This window comes from Leuciscus leuciscus (genome assembly GCF_965113295.1).
Source record: "Leuciscus leuciscus genome assembly, chromosome: 6".
NCBI classification, from domain to species: Eukaryota; Metazoa; Chordata; class Actinopteri; order Cypriniformes; family Leuciscidae; genus Leuciscus; species Leuciscus leuciscus.
This window is the reverse complement of record NC_138730.1, coordinates 16,897,927-16,917,340: the sequence shown is the minus strand read 5'-3', so window position 1 is coordinate 16,917,340 and position 19,414 is coordinate 16,897,927. Positions and strand designations below refer to the sequence as shown.

The window sequence follows — 19,414 nt, the reverse complement described above, 5'->3', positions numbered from 1 at the left end:
TGCCATGATGTTCACGCGCACAAACAATGTATCTTACAAGGTAACACGATGTAACCTTGCTCTCACTTGAAATGTGTCCCCAAATTAAGTCCTTGAATTTAAGGGTGAATTTATTGGACCTGGAAAGTCCTTGAAAGGTCCTTGAATTTGAAGTTAACCAAGGTGTGGGAACCCTGACTATCCCTTTAAGATTAAGTTTATAGCAAAATGCATATATCTACAAACATACTAGTATTTTGAGAGCTTAGGAAGACCTACTAGATTACATCATGCGCAGTGCTTCATGGGAATGGGTGGAGCTAAAGGCTCTTTTGGTGTTATTTGTTCACCGTGACACTCTAATTGGTGTAATTTTCTGTACAGAGTCATGGGTAATGTATTTTCACCACAAATTCTGCTGTTCAACAATATTATAAAAAATAATAATGATGTGAACACTAACAGATGGCTTAAGCAAAAGCATATACCATCGCTTAACAACCTCTGAACTCACAAAAGGACTGGCTTTAAAGGTTTTTAAATGATCATTTAAAATAAATTTCCCTATTGAGAAAATTATTGGAGCTTTTTTAAAATTTGTTTAAACCTACATTTTCTGATTGATTGTGTTTGTACAGTTTATCAGAGGGAGGCTGTGCAACCAGAACAAACCTGACACCTTCAACCAGCTGTGGACCGTTGAGGAGCAGGTATGAAATTACCCAAAAGCTCTTAGTGGACATGAACTTTAATGAACAAACAACTAAGAGGAGTTTAGCAGTTGTAGAACTCTTAGAAAGCTACTTATCCATTCAAATTAGTGGACTGAAGCTAATGGTTGTATACTAGATTGCACATTTTACTGAACAGTTTTGTGTAGCTCTTGAGCTGCAAGGTTTGGCTTCACATCTCATATGTGAATCTTGTAGAAAAAGTTGGAGCAGCTACTGTTGAAGTTCCCACCAGAGGAGGTCGAGTCTAAACGCTGGCAGAAGATCGCAGATGAACTTGGCAACAGGACCGCCAAACAGGTGCGTCTCCAGGCCCTGCTCTACACCATCATGCTCTCTGAAGATGATCTTCTCTTGGCTTTGATGGCCATTCAAGTCTCTAGTGACCTTTTCACTGCTCAGTAAAGCAGTCATCCAGTTCTCAGTTCCTGACAGCTCCATTTAATGGAGACTCTATTATTTGCAGGGTTCCCGCAGGTCCACAAAAAGTCTTAAATACCTTAATTGGTATGAGAAAAGTCTTAAATTATAATTTCAAGACATCTTAAATTTGGGGACAGGAATCGCGATATGGCTTAATGTGATGCTTGAACAAGGCTTTGAACCACTGCATTTCTGCCATTCCATAAGCGCTACTGCCAGAGAATGAATTTGCATGTTTAATCAGCCTGTCTGCCGTTTTTGTTCAGACCAAGGAGAAAATCGACCCATATTTTTGCGCAGCATAAACACAGAGTTGTAAATGTGAACCAGTGGATCGACAAGAACCTAATGTGCATTCTAAAAATCTGAACAATTAAGTTAGTAAGATATTATATATTTGAAATTGATATAATAAAAAAATGCTATTTACTCATCCCTTTTCTTAAATTATGGTTTAAAGGCTAAAATGTGGGGCTTGTCATTTTTATAAAACTTTTTGTAAAATTTGAACTGTAAATCATGTTTTTACAGTCATTTTATGGTTTAATATGTTACCATAGACATTGCCCTACCCCGTTCATTCTGTATTAATTTTAATTCTGCTGGTCTTAAAAAAGGTCTTAAAAGCTTTACATTTGATTTGAAAAATCCTTGCAGATATCCAGTTGTCTTTTTCACTAATCTTACAAGATTCCAAACATCAAAAAGCCACGGTAGGAAAGCTTAACCAGGGAATTCAGGGCAAGCTCTTTTTGTTTACCAAATCTTTGTTCCTCTTCTTCACAGGTTGCTAGCAGGGTACAGAAATACTTCATAAAACTGACAAAAGCTGGTATTCCAGTACCAGGCAGAACACCCAATGTGTGCTTGTACAGCAAAAAGGTAAATTGATCTTATAATTATCAATGTATGCATATTTTACAGAATTGTTTAATCAATAGTTTAATCAGTTTAATCAATTAATCAAACTGGTGGTGGTTGAGGAGAGATCCCCTGATATGATTGTAAAGCGCTTTGGGTGTACAGTAGTACATATGAAAGCGCTATATAAATACCTCATTCATTCATTCAATAGAAAGTTTAAAAGAGCAGCATTTATTTGAAATAGAAATTTTTGGTGACATAAAAAAATGTATTGTCATTTTTGATCAATTTGATTTAATTTAAAAAAAAAAAAAAAAAAGTCTACTGTAGTCTATACTCCATATCAGTGATGTTTTTAAAAGCTGTCTCTTCTACTCACCAACGCTATATACATACACTACTGGTCAAAAGTTTTAGATCGGAAAGATTTTTTATGTTTTTAAAAGAAGTCTCTTCTGCTCACCAAGGCTGCATTTATTTCATAAAAAACAATAAAAAAAACAGTATTATTGTGAAATATTACTGTTTTCTATTTTAATATATTTTAAAAATGTAATTTATTCCTCAGATGAAAGCTGAATTTTCAGCATCATTACTCGTCTTCAGTGTCACATGATCCTTCAGAAATCATTCTAATATGAAGATTTGATGCTCAAGAAACATTCATTATTATTATCAATGTTGAAAACAGTTGTGTACATTTTTTTTTCACAATTCTTTGATGAATAGAAAGTTCAAAAGAATAGCATTTATTTAAAATAGAATATTCTAACATTATAAATGTCTTTACTGTAACTTTTGATCAGTTTAACTCATGAATAAAAGTATTGATTTATTTTATTTATTTCCCCCCAAAATAAAATTAAAATTCTTACTGATCCCAAACTTTTGAAGGGTAGTGTTTAATGTTACAAAAGCTTTCCATTTAAGATAAATGCTGTTCTTTTGAACTTTCTATTCATCATAGCATCATGAAATAAAATAAAATAAAATGTTCAACATTGATAATAATCATACATTTTTCTTGAGCATCAAATTCTCATATTAGAATGATTTCTGAAGGATCATGTGACCATGAAGACTGGAGTAATGATGCTGAAAATTCAGCTTTGATCACTGGAATAAATTACACAACTATATATTCACATAGAAAACAGCGGTTTTAAATTCTAATAATATTTCACAATATGACTGTTTTTGTTTGTATTTTTAATCAAATAAATGCAGCCTTGGAGAACAGAAGATACTTCTAAAAATCTTACCGATCTAAAACTTCTGACTGGTAGTGTATGCATGTATGTATGTAAGTACGTACACATACATGCATGCATACAAACAATGATAGATCAACACATTTATTAGACCACCAACCAATGTAAGGTTTGTTCCACAGTTGCTATACCAAAATATTATTATTATTTTATTTTTTTCTGTTATTGTTAATCCACCAGTATGTGTAAGCTCTTTAGTCACAGTTGGCCAAGTCAAAGTCCGAACTTGAATCCTGTTGAACAAATTTGGGATTTATTGGATTCAAAGATAGATCACACAAAAGTTTCATGAAAAGCAAGTCAATGGGAACAACTAGAAACTATTTGGAAGTCAATAACAACAGAGGCCGTGGGAAAAGTACCGAACATAAAAACAATGGCAACAAAAATGCAAGCTGTTATCAAGGCCAAAGGACGCCATAAAAATATTGAGTGTTTATATATATATATATATATATATATATATATATATATATATATATATATATATATATATATATATATATTTTCATGATTTGTTTAATTTAGTGCTGGGCAACGATCGCGTCCAAAATAAACGTTTATGTTTACTTAATATATTGGTGTGTACTGTGTATAATTATTTTGTATATATAAATACACACACATGCATGTATATACTGTGTGTGTGTGTGTGTGTGTGTGTGTGTGTGTGTGTGTGTGTGTGTGTGTGTGTGTGTGTGTGTGTGTGTGTGTGTGTGTGTATGTATATATGTATATATATATATATATGTATATATATATATATATATATATATATTTTTATTATATATATATATATATATATATATATATATATATATATATATATATATATATATATATATATTATATGCATGTGTGTGTATTATTTATATATACAAAATAATCATACACTGTACACACACATATATATTATGTAAAGACAAACTTTTATTTTGGATGCGATTAATCGTTGTCAAGCACTAGTTTAACATTTACAATTCTTAATTACTGCATATTTAATGTCAGGGCATGTTGTCTGTGATTGCAGGCCTCCAGTAAGCGACAGCACCACCTCAATAAACACCTGTACAGGCCCTCAACGTTCCTCACCTCATACGAGCCGCCCGTCTACATGGATGATGAGGACGAGCGTTCTCACTTCTTCAACAGCCTCCAGGATAACAGCGCGGATGATTCGGTCAGTCCCAGTTCAACTCCAACTAAATCTGACAGTTCCCAGTTCAGCGTGGGCTGTTATTGATCGGTCTCTAATCATCAGAGAAATGCATGTGCGATTTAACAAGTGAAAGCCAGCGTTGTATTAATCATTTCCAAGCAAATTGATTTAGAAGCTGAGAACGGAAAAACAAATACCGTAAATCGATGGATGGAACAAATGTTTTATTTGCTTTTTTTTTTAAAGCAATGTTTCTTGTTTCAAGCCATTTGTTTCATCATAGTGACTTCCTTTCTTCCCCTCTGGCAAACATTTGCTGGCCTTTCTCAAACAGGAAATCCATTAAAGACTGCAAACTGGCATTTCCACAGCTGGGATTTGCTTGATGTTTGATCATTTGATAATGATGTGCTGCCTTTTGAGAAGCACCGCTGCCAAAATCATTAGAGACGACTCGATGTTTGCGTCTCCCTGGCTGAACTGTGTGTTGAGTGACTGTGAACTGACTGCAGTGGCTTGACATTTTCTCTGTCTCTGATATTTAACCTTTACGCGACACTGGTCAGCGGACCCTGCAGAGAACATAACCAGTCGAGTGTTGCCAAGCATCAGTGAACCTTACATGCACCAAATGTAGACTTACTACAAATCACGACATCACAATCCACGGAAAGATCGGGAATGAAGATTTTCATTTCAATAATCTAAACCCATCTAAATTGTCCTTATCACATTGCAATGTTGATTTGTACAGTATACAGACAGTGGTGATCATACAGACAGTGAGTGATCATACCTGCAGTAACAAAATAAATAAGTTTATTATTTATTATTTATTTTTTTATTTTTTTATTTTTTTTAAGCAAGGATGCATTGAATTGACAAAGACATTTATGGTTAAAAAATATTTTTATTTGAAATAAAATGTCACGGTTTCCACAAAAATATTAAGCAGCACAACAGTTTTCCACATTGACAATAATAAGAAATGTTTCTTAAGCATCAAAACAGCATATTACAATTATTTCTGAAGGATCATGTGACACTGAAAACTGGAGTAATGATGCTGAAAATTCAGCTTTGACATCACAAGAATAAATTACATTTTAAAATATATTAACATAGAAAACAGTTGTTTTAAATTGTAAACCAATATATATATATTTTACAATAGTACTGTTTTTATGTATTTTTGATCAATTAAATGCAGCCTTGGTGAGAAAAGACTTTTCAAAAACATAAGTATTACAGACAACAAACTTTTGAACAGTAGTAGTAGTAAACATAAACTAATAATAAACTGCACTTCTACAGCATTTATTAATCTTAGCTAATGTTAATTTCAACATTTACTAATACATTATTAAAATCAAAAGTTGTATTTGTTAACATTACTTAATGCACTGTGAACTCACATGAACAAACAATAAACAACTGTATTTGTATTAATTTAACATGAACAAAGATTAATAAATATGGCAACAACTGTATTCCTCATTGTTAGTTCATGTTAGTTAATGCATTAACTAATGTTAACAAATGAGACCTTATTGTAAAGTGTTACCAAAGTTTCTGATAATTCTTAGATTAATTGTCAAATTGACATTTTTATGTATGTTGTGACTGAAGAGATATCAGGAAATGAGGGGAGAACAGGATCAGGAAATGTAGCCTCTACCTGACCTAAAAAAAGAACAAAAACAGTGTGTCATTGCAGTATTAGGTAACACTTTATTTCGATAGTCCAACTAGTTTGCAAAGGAGTTTGTCTGCTTAATATCTGCTAACACTTTATCTTGATGCTCCTGAACATATATTCTACTGGTTATAAGTAACTTTGCAACTGCATGTCAACTTATTCTACTAACCCGAACCTTAACCAAACAGTCTACTAATACTCTAATGAGAGTGTGTTGACATGTAGTTGCAAAGTTACTTATTGTTAGTAGAATGTTTAAAGTAGACAATTGAAATAAAGTGGTACCCAGTATTATATTCCAGACTCGTTGGGAAGGAGTTTTTAGTTGGTGTGGAGATTGAATTAAGTGCTAAAAATTCAGACACCGTGTGAATAGGCCTTTGTAATAGCGACAGCTGATGTGGCGAAGAGTGTTGTGCCGTTCTGACCCTGCTGTGATGTTTCAGGACGAGGACGGGGTGCCAGTGGAGCTCAGGCACCTGCCGGAGTACAAGGAGCTGATGGAGCTGAAGAAACTCAAGAAACAGAAACTACAGGAGATCCAGGCTGAGAGCGCGCTCATGCAGCACGTCGGATATAAGGTACACATAACATTTACCAGTCTGTCTCCATGCCAGTTTCTATTCCTATTCCGAGCGATAAATACCATCTCTCTGAGCCATGAAGAACAAGGCCTTTTATGGCTCTTCGACAACTGTATAACAACATAATGTGACTGTTTGTCATGTTCAGCGCTTTTGGTTTTTCACATTTGCTTGTAATTCTCGCTCAGTGTGACATGTGTGGCATGGAGCCCATCCAGGGTGCACGGTGGCACTGTCAGGACTGCCCGCAGGACAACGCCGTGGACTTCTGCAGTACCTGCTCCGACTGGTGAGTCACAGCCTCACTAAACAAACATGGAGCTGGGGATCTTTAGCCACCTCACAGTGGGGTTACATTTAGATGTACAAAGCCACAATGCGATAGCTAACTTATTTTTCATCAGTAGTGTAGGAAAACTAATTCTCAGAGTTATGTTGACTCTGTGGCTCTATGCAAATAACCATTGTGTTGGAAATATGGCTGAAACCCAAATATAGACCTTAAACAGAATTTGATGTGCATGTAAACAGTCGTTTCGGCCTGCAAATGCTTTTTCTATAAACAGAATTATTAATAATTAATTTTCAATTCTGATTATGAATTTTTGTGTCCTTTAGCATTAGTGCCCGCTCACCTTTTTTTTTTTTTTTTTTTGGCATTGGGTCATTTTTCGTTAATGTGTTATAAGCTATGAAACAAAGCAAAAAAGTATTTGAAAATCAGACAAAAATACTTTTTTTTTTTTTTTTTTTTTGCTTGCCGCAAGTCTTTATTAGTGGAATATTCTGTGCAGCTTCATGGGCAATGTAGTTTTTCAAACACGATTATTTTAAAAATAAGTTGAAGTAATCCAAGTGGATGGCTTCAGCAACAGCATATACCATATTCTAGTTGCCCAAGGTTGAGCCTGGGCTGCGTTTCCAGATACCGATGGATCTTAGCACTTACGAGGATATTCTGCGAGCGACTTTACGAACGTTTCGTGTTCATTTCACGTGCGTTTCACAAAAATGCACTTAGCACGATCGTCCGCAGCTGTGCTTTAAGTGCTACTTAAGAGTCGCTGTCCGTTTGTCAAGTGCTGATATGTCACCTTGTAGAATGGCTTGCAATTGTAGCACACGCTTGCAATTTTTAAATGTTTAACCTAACTGTTTTCACCTGATGTGCATTTTCTACGAGGTCAATAATCTATAAAAGCACAAACCTACGAGTGGAGACACCAGCAAAAGGGCTGAACCAAAAAGGTTCAGGTGGAGGTGGAGCTATACAAACATATTATTTTCAGCAGGTTTAAGGGAAGTCATACAAATAAACAAAAATTCTGGGAGAATTTTGCTAGAAAACTGACTGCAACTAGGGGCATTAAAAGATCAGGGAAGGAGGTCAGGAAGAAGTGGCTGGACTTTGCCAGCCTTGCTAAACGGAAAAAGGGCTCTGCAGAGGACAACATTTAATAAAACAGGTAGTGGAACCAAATAGCCCCCCCTTCTCACAGCAGAGGAAGAAAAGGCCTTGTCAGTGCTTGGCACAAGTGCTTCAGATGGCATTTGTGGTGGTATTGACATCTATGGAGGAGTAGGGGTAACACAGCCTTAGCCTGAGTCAGGTCCTTCATCAGTTTCATCTGCCATCTCCTAGTCCTCCAAACAACCCTCCCAAGCCTCAGACTGCAGCCACAACACCTCAGCATTTTGAGAATGTTTGTAGTTGTAGTCAGGGCATATGAGAGTGTCCTTACTTAACAGGGAGGAAAATGAAGAGGTGGTGGAGGAGGAGGAGGAGGACAAAGATGGCATGGGACCACATGATGGCCAACCAAGAAATGCCCAATACATGGCTGGTTTTCGTGCAAGTCATTGACAGATTTTTTTTTTTTTTTTTTTATCCCTATTTTTCCCAGTCTTTGAAGCATATTACATCTTTTATTTTAATTTTTTTGTTCATTCGTTTAATTTTGATTAAAATTATTAGATAAAATTATTATTTTTTTTTTTTTTCTGACCTTTTTAATGATTTAATTTATACACACACAAAAAAAAAAAAGAAAAAAAAAGAGTAATAAAGTGTACAATAAAGTACAATCAAAACCTTATATTATAATCACATTGCATTTGAAGAAAGTTAAAGGTGTAATCTGCCGGTTGTCCTGAAGGTGACCTCATAACTCTGTCTTCTTACCACTTGGGGATTTACGATTACTCCAGAGCTCTCGTCGATCTACGATGATTTTTAAGTGCTACTTAAGTTACGACGCTTTTGGGAAACAGACCATAATATTAAGATCAGTCGTACGATCGTTTTTACGATCTACTTAGGCTTACGATGCTTTTGGGAAACGCAGCGCTGGTTAGTACCTGGATGGGAAATCTCCTGGGAAAACTAGGTTGCTGCTGGAGGAGGTGTATACTGTCAAAAAGCACAGTCCTTTGGATGAGAGGTTAAACTGTATTACGGTCCTGACTCTCAGTGGTCATTAAAAATTCCAGGATGTCCTTCAGAAAAAGAGTAGGGATTTAACCCCAGCATCCTGGCCAAATTTGCCCATTGTCCATCATGGCCTCCCAATCATCCCCATATACCCATTGGCTTCATCACTCTGTCTCCCTTCCACCATTAAGCTGGTGTGTGGTGGGCGTTCTGGCGCAATATGGCTGCCGTCGCATCATCCCGGTGGATGCTGCACATTGGTGGTGGTTGAGGATATTCCCCCTTCCATGTAAAGCGCTTTGAGTGCAGAGAAAAGCTCTATACAAATGTAATTAATTATTATACCTCGGAACTCACAGTTGGTTGCCTTTAAAGGTTTATATTGTTAAAAATCAATTATCCTATGTAGAAAATGAATGAAGTTTTTACCTCTGGAACCAGAGTGTTGAAAATGTTGTGGACTGATATCGAAGCATTTAACACTTTCCCCGCCATGATGGATTTTTCCGGCTGTCCATTTTTTTCCCACTGTTATACGGTAGGGTGCGCTATTAGGCTGAAAGAGTATTGAATCTCCAGATCAAAAGACATGTGATGAAGCAGCAGAAACAAGAGATATTAAATGTAAGCAGATGCATATGTAAAATAACATGATCATCAACATTAAACGGCGTATAAATCAAAACTGCCTAATGTTACTGAATGAAATGTCGATCCAGGACGAGCTAAAGGACTGTGAAGCTTTAGTGGATGTTGATGGTCTCGATCTACCATCTATGATTTGATCATCGTTCTGAAACCCATCTGGATGTAGTCTTTGACAAAAACTTGATTTTCTCAGCTTTTTGCTCAATGTAGCTTTTTTCATGAAACTTTTACATTTAAGTCTTAAAAAAAAAAAAAAAAAATGCATCAATCTAGAATAAAACAGTTTTTTTGTTTAAAAGCAGAGGTTCTTTTCTTTCTTTTGATAGTATGCATGTTTAAATATTCATAAAAAAAATTATTCTGGGGACCATAAAACTTGTGAAAATGATCAACAATGTTGGCGGTGACTGGCAACTTTTTTCAAAAACGCTGGTGGGGAAAGAGTTAAAAAAGAAAGACTCCATTGAGTTCTGATATTTTATCTGTTTAATAACTTGTTTTCAAATATTTTATTTAGTTGAAATTCTTGACACAAGACAATCTCTTCCATTTAAGCTTCCATTGGAGAATCAAAGGCGGTGTTGCACAATTCTTTTAGTTTGTGCGCAAAACTTCCACAGTTTTAACTTGAACGTTGGCACAACAGTCTTGTCCTAACCACACACCTTTCTGTCTGCCCCCTTCAGTTTGTTCAAAACCGAGACCCACAAGCCCACACACAGACTGGAGCCAGTCTACCCGGCCGAAACCTTCGTGGACAGAGACTACTGCTTACCGCAGAGCACAGGCTACAACTACCTGGACCCCAACTACTTCCCTGCCAACAGATGACAGGGACGAGCTCCAGCGCTAGTATCCAGGGCTGGGCCGCAGCCCCCAGGGCATTCTGTGCATGACTCCATCATCCAAGTCAAAGAAATGCTTATGTCTGGGCGAGAGGGTACCGCAGATGTGCTGCACCTCGCCCCGACCCGCTGCTGGAGGGGGGTGGGGTGGGGGAGGGTTCGTGGGGGGGAGGGGGCAACTACCTGCCGCGGTTGTCAAACCTTACCAGGTCTCGTCAAGTAACACTATCTCAAATCAAAAGAAACGAGAGGAAAGAAAGAAATGGCGCACCGACATTCCCAATCCCAGGACATTTAGAAGGCAACTCGACGTCTCCCTTTGTTCCCGCCGTTTGAGTGACGGGTGTCGAGTGACGCACCTCTCAGAGGAGCGTCCGGCTCTGGAATCATCATCGGCGGAGGGCGGGCTCGCGTTAAAGTGCAAAATGTCGTCTGTAGTTGAAATATTTATAAGTGAAGCTTTGTGTGTGAGCTATTTTCATGAGGCGGGAGTACAAGGAACGGAACTCGGTGCTGAGACTGTTGTCTTTGATTCACACCAGGTTTTTAACCAATCGAGGAGGTTCGCTCACAACTCCGAAAAAATCCCAGCTGACCGACCCCCATACGTGTCTCTTGCCATGGGCTACCATTTTCACTAGAAGCTGCTCTTTGTTTCCTCTTACGACCGTTACATGATGTTGTCACTTTATTTACGTTCATTTCCTGTTTTTTTTTAAACGGCGAATTGGGGGGAAAAAACCCCACTCCACTTAACCCGACAGGTTCCCAAACCTCGAAGCACTACAGCACGGAGAAGACCATCTGAGATCCGGAAGGCGTTGTTCACGCTCTCTGCGCTCGCGGAGAGCTTTCTTTTCTTTTCTCTCAATGTGTACTGTTGTTGATCATGTGGAGTATTCAAATATATGGTGAAAAGTAGCCAGTGGTAGTTGCCGTGTGCCATTTATTTTTTTTCTTCCCTGGCCACTTGTTTTAGAAGAAGAAAATAAAGAACTCGTGGCACGTTTGCCCTCTGTGAAAAACTGCCCAACCATCATCACGCCTTTAGATCCCTCTAATTTTTCGCAGTTTCCTCACAGTCCATGAAAAGATTGTATTTTTATTAATCTATTTAAAAGACAAAGAATAACAAGAAATCGAGTCGGTGGCGGTCGTCGTGCGCGCGACGCTCCCACGTTATTTTATACACATACATTTTGTTGTGCTTTGAGTAGACCATTTTGTATTGGGTTCTGTTCTGTTCACCTCCCCTCCCTTGACCTGCTTCAGTATCTGTGTATAACAGTCTGTTCTTAAATAATGTAAAAAATGTTAGAGGAGAACTGTGGAAATAAAAGTATGTGAAAAGTCTTTCTACACCACATGACTCGGGTATTATCATTTATCTTTCTGGTTCATTTCTGTTCTCAAAGGTTGGGTAGGCGATTTTCGGAGAGGCTAGCAATAGCGAGCTAGCTTTGAAAGCATAACCTTCAAACATATCATACGGAGAGCAGCAGCTTTTGTTTCTGCTCTGATAGTTTTGAGTGCTTGTTAGAAATCAGGAATGGTCAGAGAACATTGTGCTTGGTACATTTTCGTCTTCAGACCAAACTTGGGTTTTCAGCCCTTGAAAGGTCAGTAGGTGGAGAGTAGATGGTCTTTTGTGTTTTCGAACGCATTCGACCACATGAGTGTTTACACTACGAAAGCAATCCGATCGAATGAGTTTGACTACCTCTGGAAGTGGTCGAAAGTGGACAAGCTCAAAGCCTTTTTAAGCTTGTGCACACCTGTATTTAGTGTCGTCGTAGTTTGGACACTTTTTGTCCAAACCCGATCGACCGAAACGCATCATAGTACCAGGTGTAAACAGGGTCAATGATTTGTGCATTCCTCTTCATACCCACACATACAATTAACTAAAATGAAAACATCATTCTAGCACACAGCTTCTACTTTAAAAGAACAAAATAAATCCATTAAACATATGAAATGTCTTTATTTCACTCTGGTTGATAAAGAAGAATACAGTTATCACCTCATTGTGAACTTCATTGATTCATTGCACCTGTAAAAGCCAGACTGTGAAATTCAAATCATTTCCCTTTTCCAGCTCATTCATTTCCGCTTCAACTACAATAAATCACGCTTGGCACGATATAATGAATGAAGTTACAATATAAAAAATGCTCTCCAGCGGCCAATCCTTCATGCTTCTCAGTTTTGCTGATTTCAGTACTCAAGGATACTGATTGAGTCCAAAAACACCAAAACGGCACCAGACTGTAGTAAATAACCCTCTTTCCGTGTTTTATGAAGCTGAAAGCTAGCTTAAGCATACAGGTTCGATACCAAGAGATAAACACAGTTGATTTATTGGGCTGGTATTTACAGTGAACGACGATGATGTGAAATGAACAGGTGCCAGTTTTCCAAGTGGACGTGCCATACAGAAGCTGTTATCACAGGCGTGTGTGTGTGTGTGCGCGCGCGACTAACTGTGGTGTGTAAATGTGAGTCAGTCTGCAGTGAAGCTGTAGGTGATGGATTTGTCCTCCAGGGGGCAGTGCGAGTCCAAGCTCTCTAGCAGGAGTCCAAGACGAGGCAGATCTGCTCAAAGACGTCTTCCGGGGGCTGCTCGGCATCAATCTACATATACGCACACAACACAAATCATAAGCTGAAAAGTAGGGCATCAACCCACAGGAGGACTGTCATACAGCGATAATAAATCCTACAAACACACAGATGTTCTGAATGTGTTCACTCTTAACATGTGTAGAGACACAGGTTCATCTATCATCATCATCACTGGATCATAAGATATGATTACAGTGTAATACATTTTGTTCTATTAAAAGGGTTGTCTGCAGTAAACGGATATTATTATTAATAAATTATCATTTAAATCTGGTAATTGGCCTGAACTTGCAAGCTTTTCTTGTGTCACACTAATGCACTAAAAAACAAAAAGCATTTACCTTTAAAATGATTTTATAGATATTTCAGCAGGTGGATTTACATTTGCATGTCAGTTACTAATCCTTTGAATGATTATTATCTTTAAATTGCTCAGTGGGCGAACTTCTCAAAGAGCAATATCTCACTGAAATATTTTAGAGCATAACTAGAAACAATATGGGGATCTCACATCTTTTAAAGAGATAGTTCACCCAAAAACTGTCATCATTTTCTCACCCTCATGTCGTTCCAAACCTGTAAAACTTTTGTTCATCTTTGAAACACAAATAAAGATATTTTTTATGAAATCTGAGATCTTTGTGTCCCTCCATTTACAGTTCATAAAGAGATGGTAAAACTAATCCATATGAATTGAGCGGTTTAGTCCAAATTTTCTGACACGATCGCTTTATATGATGAACAGACTGAACTTAGGCTTTTATTCACATATAAACACTGATCAGTGAACATAAACAGAAGCTCATCCATAACTACTTGATACACGATACAGGACCTCATTGGTTCTTGTAGAAGCTCAAACGTGCTGCGTAACATGAGAATGAACCTCATCGGTTCTTGTAGAAGCTCAAACGTGCTGTGTAACACAAGAATGAACCTCATCGGTTCTTGTAGAAGCTCAAACGTGCTGCGTAACATGAGAATGAACCTCATTGGTTCTTGTAGAAGCTCAAACGTGCTGCGTAACATGAGAATGAACCTCATTGGTTCTTGTAGAAGCTCAAACGTGCTGCGTAACATGAGAATGAACCTCATTGGTTCTTGATGAAGCTCAAACGTGCTGCGTAACACGAGAATGAACCTCATTGGTTCTTGATGAAGCTCAAATGTGCTGCGTAACATGAGAATGAACCTCATTGGTTCTTGATGAAGCTCAAACGTGCTGCGTAACACAAGAATGAACCTCATTGGTTCTCGCTCATCAAGCGAACATACTTGAGTTTACCACAACTGATGTGTGCGTTGATGAATGTTTATACTGTATGTGAATAAAAGCCTAAATCCAATCTGTTCATCATATAAAGTGATCGTGTCTTTTCAGAAAATTAGGACTAAACGGCTCAATTCATATGGATTAGTTTTACGATCTCTTTATAAACTGTTTAAAGTTTCAAAGTGGTAGTTGCGTAGACTAGACTGTTAATGGAGGGACAGAAATCGCTCAGATTGCATTAAATATCATCATTTGTGATTACCATGGTAATAATATAAATTTTCTTTGATTTTCTTTCTTTTGCGGTACAAGATATTTTGATTAATGTTGGTAACAAGCATTGGTGACCATTGACATTGAAAAATTATTTTATTTTTTAAACACCCAGCCATTTCTCAAAATATTTTCTTTTATGTTACACATAAAAAGAATGTAATTTGGAACAACTATCTCTTTAAAAGTCGGCTTCCCTTTTAGAGAGATCAGAGGATGTTTTTGCTTATAAATCAGATGCACTTTTATTTATCGGATATCTGAGTGAAAATGTCCTGACATGACAAACCCAAATCTGGTTAATATGTGCTGTGTGCAAGTCAAAACTCAAAAGATAGGGGACATATTTCAAGGACTTATGTAAACTACACCAAAGAGATTCTCCTTCAATTGAGGTCAGTAACCAGTCAAAATGATCCACTTAACGGCCAAATTACACTGAAACATCATTGCTCATACTAATTGTATCTTAGCTTCTCCACACCGACCTTATGCAGAACTTCTCTGTGTTGGTAGTGGCCGACCACGGGATTGACCAGACTGCAGAATCCGTCCACTCTCCGCCCAGAGTCTCTGTCTCGGGCTTCTTTAGTGTGCAGGCTGCAGGTGGCCCTCTGCTGCAGCCGTCGGCTCATGATGTCCGCAGAACATTCCAGAAGCAGAACAATGTCGGGCTGCCCCATCTGAAACACAAACACACACATATACTTGTCAGATCAGTGATCGAAAGAATTAACGCAGATGAAAAGTTGACTTCTGCAGGAGTTAAAAGGTATAGATGTCCAAAGAAGACAATGCTGTCATTCATTGTTTCATGGAACACAGTAGATGCTTAAAAGAGAGACACAGCGGGTCCTCAGGACCAAGATGAAAAACACTGGTCTAGCAGATAAAGCGTTCAGGCTTTGCTTTGTCAAAATCAGGTACATATAAGTGTCAAGAAACCCTATTCTTGACCACATGTCAATGCCGGGTCACTGGGAGTTTGCCAATGATAGGTGAATAGCACTGATGTAGAAGCACCTAACCCTGGTTGTAAGCCTAAACTTGACATCAACTCTAAGCTTGTCTTTCAAATCTGATTGGTTGATTGGACTGTTTTTCCGGGATCAACAAAAATGTTGATCTAGGAATGTTGTACTTTGTGAAATCAATGTCAATGGACCAATAGTTTTTTTGGTAAGTTGTAAGGATCACTGTCGAGTTCAACTGCCTTTAAGTAGGGGATCTTTGTACGTTCAGGCGGGAAGGTTATATCAATGCACAGCCTTGATTTCTTCTGTGCCAGTGAACACGTACCCTGAGTGTGTGAAACAAATCAAAAGTTAACCCAATGGTCATTGTAAATCTTGTCCTCTGAAGTAGCTCTCAGATCTAATTGTGCATATTCAAACTTGGCTGTCATGTTAGGTAACAAAGTGACTGGCATCACGGATCTCAAAGAACGCAATCACATGGCTTTGGAAGACCTGGAATCTCCCTTTGTGGACGTGAACGCTTTTCAAAATGTCTCAGTTTGTGTTTCATAAAACAAAGATAGTCAACCGGCTTTAAAACAACATGAAGGTGAGTAAACAATGGCAGAATTTTCATTTTTAGAAACCTATTCCTTAATATTGGTAACTTCTTGTCGTTGTGCTCAACATAATGCAACAACTGTGTTATAGTATGTGTCATTGGTGACTGCAGTCTCACTCCCAGTGATTCTGTCCTTTCCTGAAGAGCACTGACCTTAGCTTCATATTCTTGCGCCTGCTTCACATTCTTTGGGAAGCCAGTGATCAGGAAGCCCTTCCCCTGACGCACAGTAGACGCCATGGCCTCGCACAACAGATCCAGCAGTGTGTCCTTAAACACACACAAACAGAGGAGAAAAACAGATCAACACTCATACAGATATACAATCAATGACAACAGCAGGACGCATAAGAACACAAACACATATTAGATAAGAAGTGAGAAGTTCTGATGTCTGGGACGACTAAAAGAAGTTCACAGCAAATGTTAATGACAGTCATGTTGCTAAGCAACACCACTGTAACATAAATCATCTGATTAGGACTGAATCTCTCTCTGAGCCACATGCTAAACCACAGCAAATAAAACTCAACAACAAGAGCCTGAGCTCTAAATGATGAAACGATGACCTCATCTGACCCGCTACTGACAAAAAAAGAAGTGCAGACATTGAAACGATTGCTTCATTAAATGTGTTTGTAAGTGTCTGATGGTGGAATATTCTGTGTAATGATGACATACCTTAAAATCCCTCAGTGCCATTGTTTTGTCTCAGGATGCACACCAGTAATGGTTATTAAAGCCAATTAAATGTCCTGAACTAAGGCTTAATTCTGGCTTAATCTAAGCCCTGTCCAAAAGGCATATACTTAAAGAAAAATCGAAGAGCAAACTGATGAGACATCATTTCGGGAAAAAATCAGGCCGAAACGAAGTTCATTTTGGGAGTTTGAAACAACTTGCCAAACTTTCCGGAAAAGAAAGTTTTACCCCTAAACGAAGAATGAAAAAGAACTTCGCCGTGAGTATATCGGGGCCTTAAAAGTCTTAGGATTAGCTCCATCCCTAATCAAACACACCTGCCTGTAATTTTAAAGTAATCCTGAAGTTTTTCTAAATGTGACCCTGGATCACAAAACCAGTCATAAGTAACACGGGTATATTTGTGGCAATAGCCAACAATACATTGTATGGGTCAAAATTATTAATTTTTCTTTTATGCCAAAAATCATTAGGATATTAAGTAAAGATCATGTTCTATGAAGATATTTTGTAAATTTCCTACCGTAAATGTATAAAACATGTATTTTTCTGAGTGAATGCAGCACAATCGCCAACATAAATGAACAACTTTAAAGGCGATTTTCTCAATGTTTCGATTAAATTTTTTGCACCCTCAAATTCTAGATTTTCAAATAGTTGTATCTCGGCCAAATATTGTCCTATCATAACAAACCATACATCAATGGAAAGTGTATTCATTCAGCTTCCAGATGATGTACACATCTCAATTTTAAAAAATTGACCCATGTGAACTGGTTTTGTGGTCCATGGTCACAAATGTGTTTGGTTAGAGTTAAACACTGCAGGACCGTGGACTTCCAGGACTGGAGTTATTGGACTAGAGGCCAAGACATACTATTGCACGAGGCTGCTTGTGTGCAGAAAACCCAAGTTAGAGTCTAACTTTATTTCTCTCCTGGGTGGTCCAGCTCAGTAATGCGTGCCATGAGAATTTACTTAATTGGAGTTTTGTGGCTTTTTCCAGAACTGTCAGGTTTAAATTAATCTATGCTCTTAAAAGTTGACAAAATTACCTTTAAGCAGATAAACACATTTAAATGTCTTTCTCTTCTGGGAAAATAGACCAAAAATATTGCAAATGTTTAAGAAATGCTTCTGGGAAATTCAAGCATCACAGTAAAAGTCAAGGTGTGTCCAAAAAAAAAAAAAGTTAAATATGTCCTAGGCCAACTTTCTGTTTCAAAACGAAATATGCCATATCAGGAAAGAAACCTATAAATGCAAATTAATTTATGTGGCGTATACAACAATTCTTACAGCCCTTTTTGTACACGTCCACTCCTTTGAAGGTTAAAAGCACTGAGAAGTGTTATGAAATAGTGTGTCTTCCCGTGTTTTCTCCACAAGCGTTAAACCCAGTGAAGGGTGAAGCTGATCGTTGTAATTTTCAGTAATGGACTTTAGCGAGATTGTGCACCTCGGGAAGCTGCTCTCCTCTCTCCAGAAGGTCTCGGAGAAAGCGTCCTCTCTCGCTGTGAGACTGGAGCTCGCTGCACAGGATGTCGCCGGGACACAGGCGCTTCAAACTGTACCGCTCCTCGATTTTCTCAGACTGGAGAGCTTTCCCCGATCCCGGCCCACCTGGTCAGAATGAGAAAAGTTGAGAAAAGATCTGAAATGAAAAACTGTACAGACAATGGATGGGAGAGACTGTTCTAAATACTCGGGAACAAGACCCACATCCTCAGTAATTGCCTGTCTTGGGAGATGTGAAATCAGTAAATATCGTATGGTTTCGCACCTCACACACTATTCGCTGGCTCTCCCAGACCCTGCCATCTGACTGAACTCCCACAGGCCTTCATTAGGATTCTGCACACAGCTCAGGGCAGCGCTTATCTATCCAAACAGTCCACGTCTAACAGATGTTGTCTATAACGCTGATGACGAGGATGTGGCAGCTTTCAAACTTTTAAGAAAGCTTCTGAAATATCCAAGCGTCACAGCAAAAAGCAAAGGGGTTTATGTTCCAACAAGCCAAAACAATAAGGCAGAACTTTGTTTATTGCTTGGACTCTATTAACTGAATTGCCTCAGCGACCAACAAATCAATATCATGCTTCAATACTATATTGCTATCTGACTGAATGTTGCTTTTAGTGTGGAATGACTGTTACCAATAACTCATTGCAGAATTTTTTTTTTTTTTTTTTCTAAGGATGAAATAAATATATTTAGCCATTCACCATCATGAAAGAAGCCTCATATGCTCACCCGAACTGCATTTATGTGATCAAGCATACAGTAAAACAATAGGTTACTGTCGTAACCCCGGTTCAATGAAACA

At 38.0% G+C, this 19,414-nt stretch overlaps 2 protein-coding genes across 4 annotated transcripts in view; one reads left to right on the top strand and one right to left on the bottom strand.

Moving 5' to 3' along the window:
• zzz3 (zinc finger, ZZ-type containing 3) overlaps positions 1-11,995 on the top strand; it is a 29,792-nt gene extending 17,797 nt beyond the window's left edge. For both annotated transcript variants that reach the window (XM_082173979.1, XM_082173980.1), the window contains exons 6-12: positions 618-689; positions 909-1,010; positions 1,920-2,015; positions 4,299-4,448; positions 6,573-6,707; positions 6,899-6,999; positions 10,476-11,995. In XM_082173979.1, coding sequence (XP_082030105.1) covers positions 618-689; positions 909-1,010; positions 1,920-2,015; positions 4,299-4,448; positions 6,573-6,707; positions 6,899-6,999; positions 10,476-10,620 — 801 coding nt within the window. In that variant the 3' untranslated portion in view covers positions 10,621-11,995. The remainder of the gene's footprint in view (positions 1-617; positions 690-908; positions 1,011-1,919; positions 2,016-4,298; positions 4,449-6,572; positions 6,708-6,898; positions 7,000-10,475) is intronic.
• Positions 11,996-12,598: 603 nt separating this feature from the next.
• ak5 (adenylate kinase 5) overlaps positions 12,599-19,414 on the bottom strand; it is a 97,596-nt gene continuing 90,780 nt past the window's right edge. For both annotated transcript variants that reach the window (XM_082174012.1, XM_082174013.1), the window contains exons 11-14: positions 18,545-18,708; positions 16,537-16,653; positions 15,294-15,488; positions 12,599-13,268 (exon numbers count right to left, since the gene is read on the bottom strand). In XM_082174012.1, the coding sequence (XP_082030138.1) occupies positions 13,203-13,268; positions 15,294-15,488; positions 16,537-16,653; positions 18,545-18,708 (542 nt within the window). In that variant the 3' untranslated portion in view covers positions 12,599-13,202. The remainder of the gene's footprint in view (positions 13,269-15,293; positions 15,489-16,536; positions 16,654-18,544; positions 18,709-19,414) is intronic.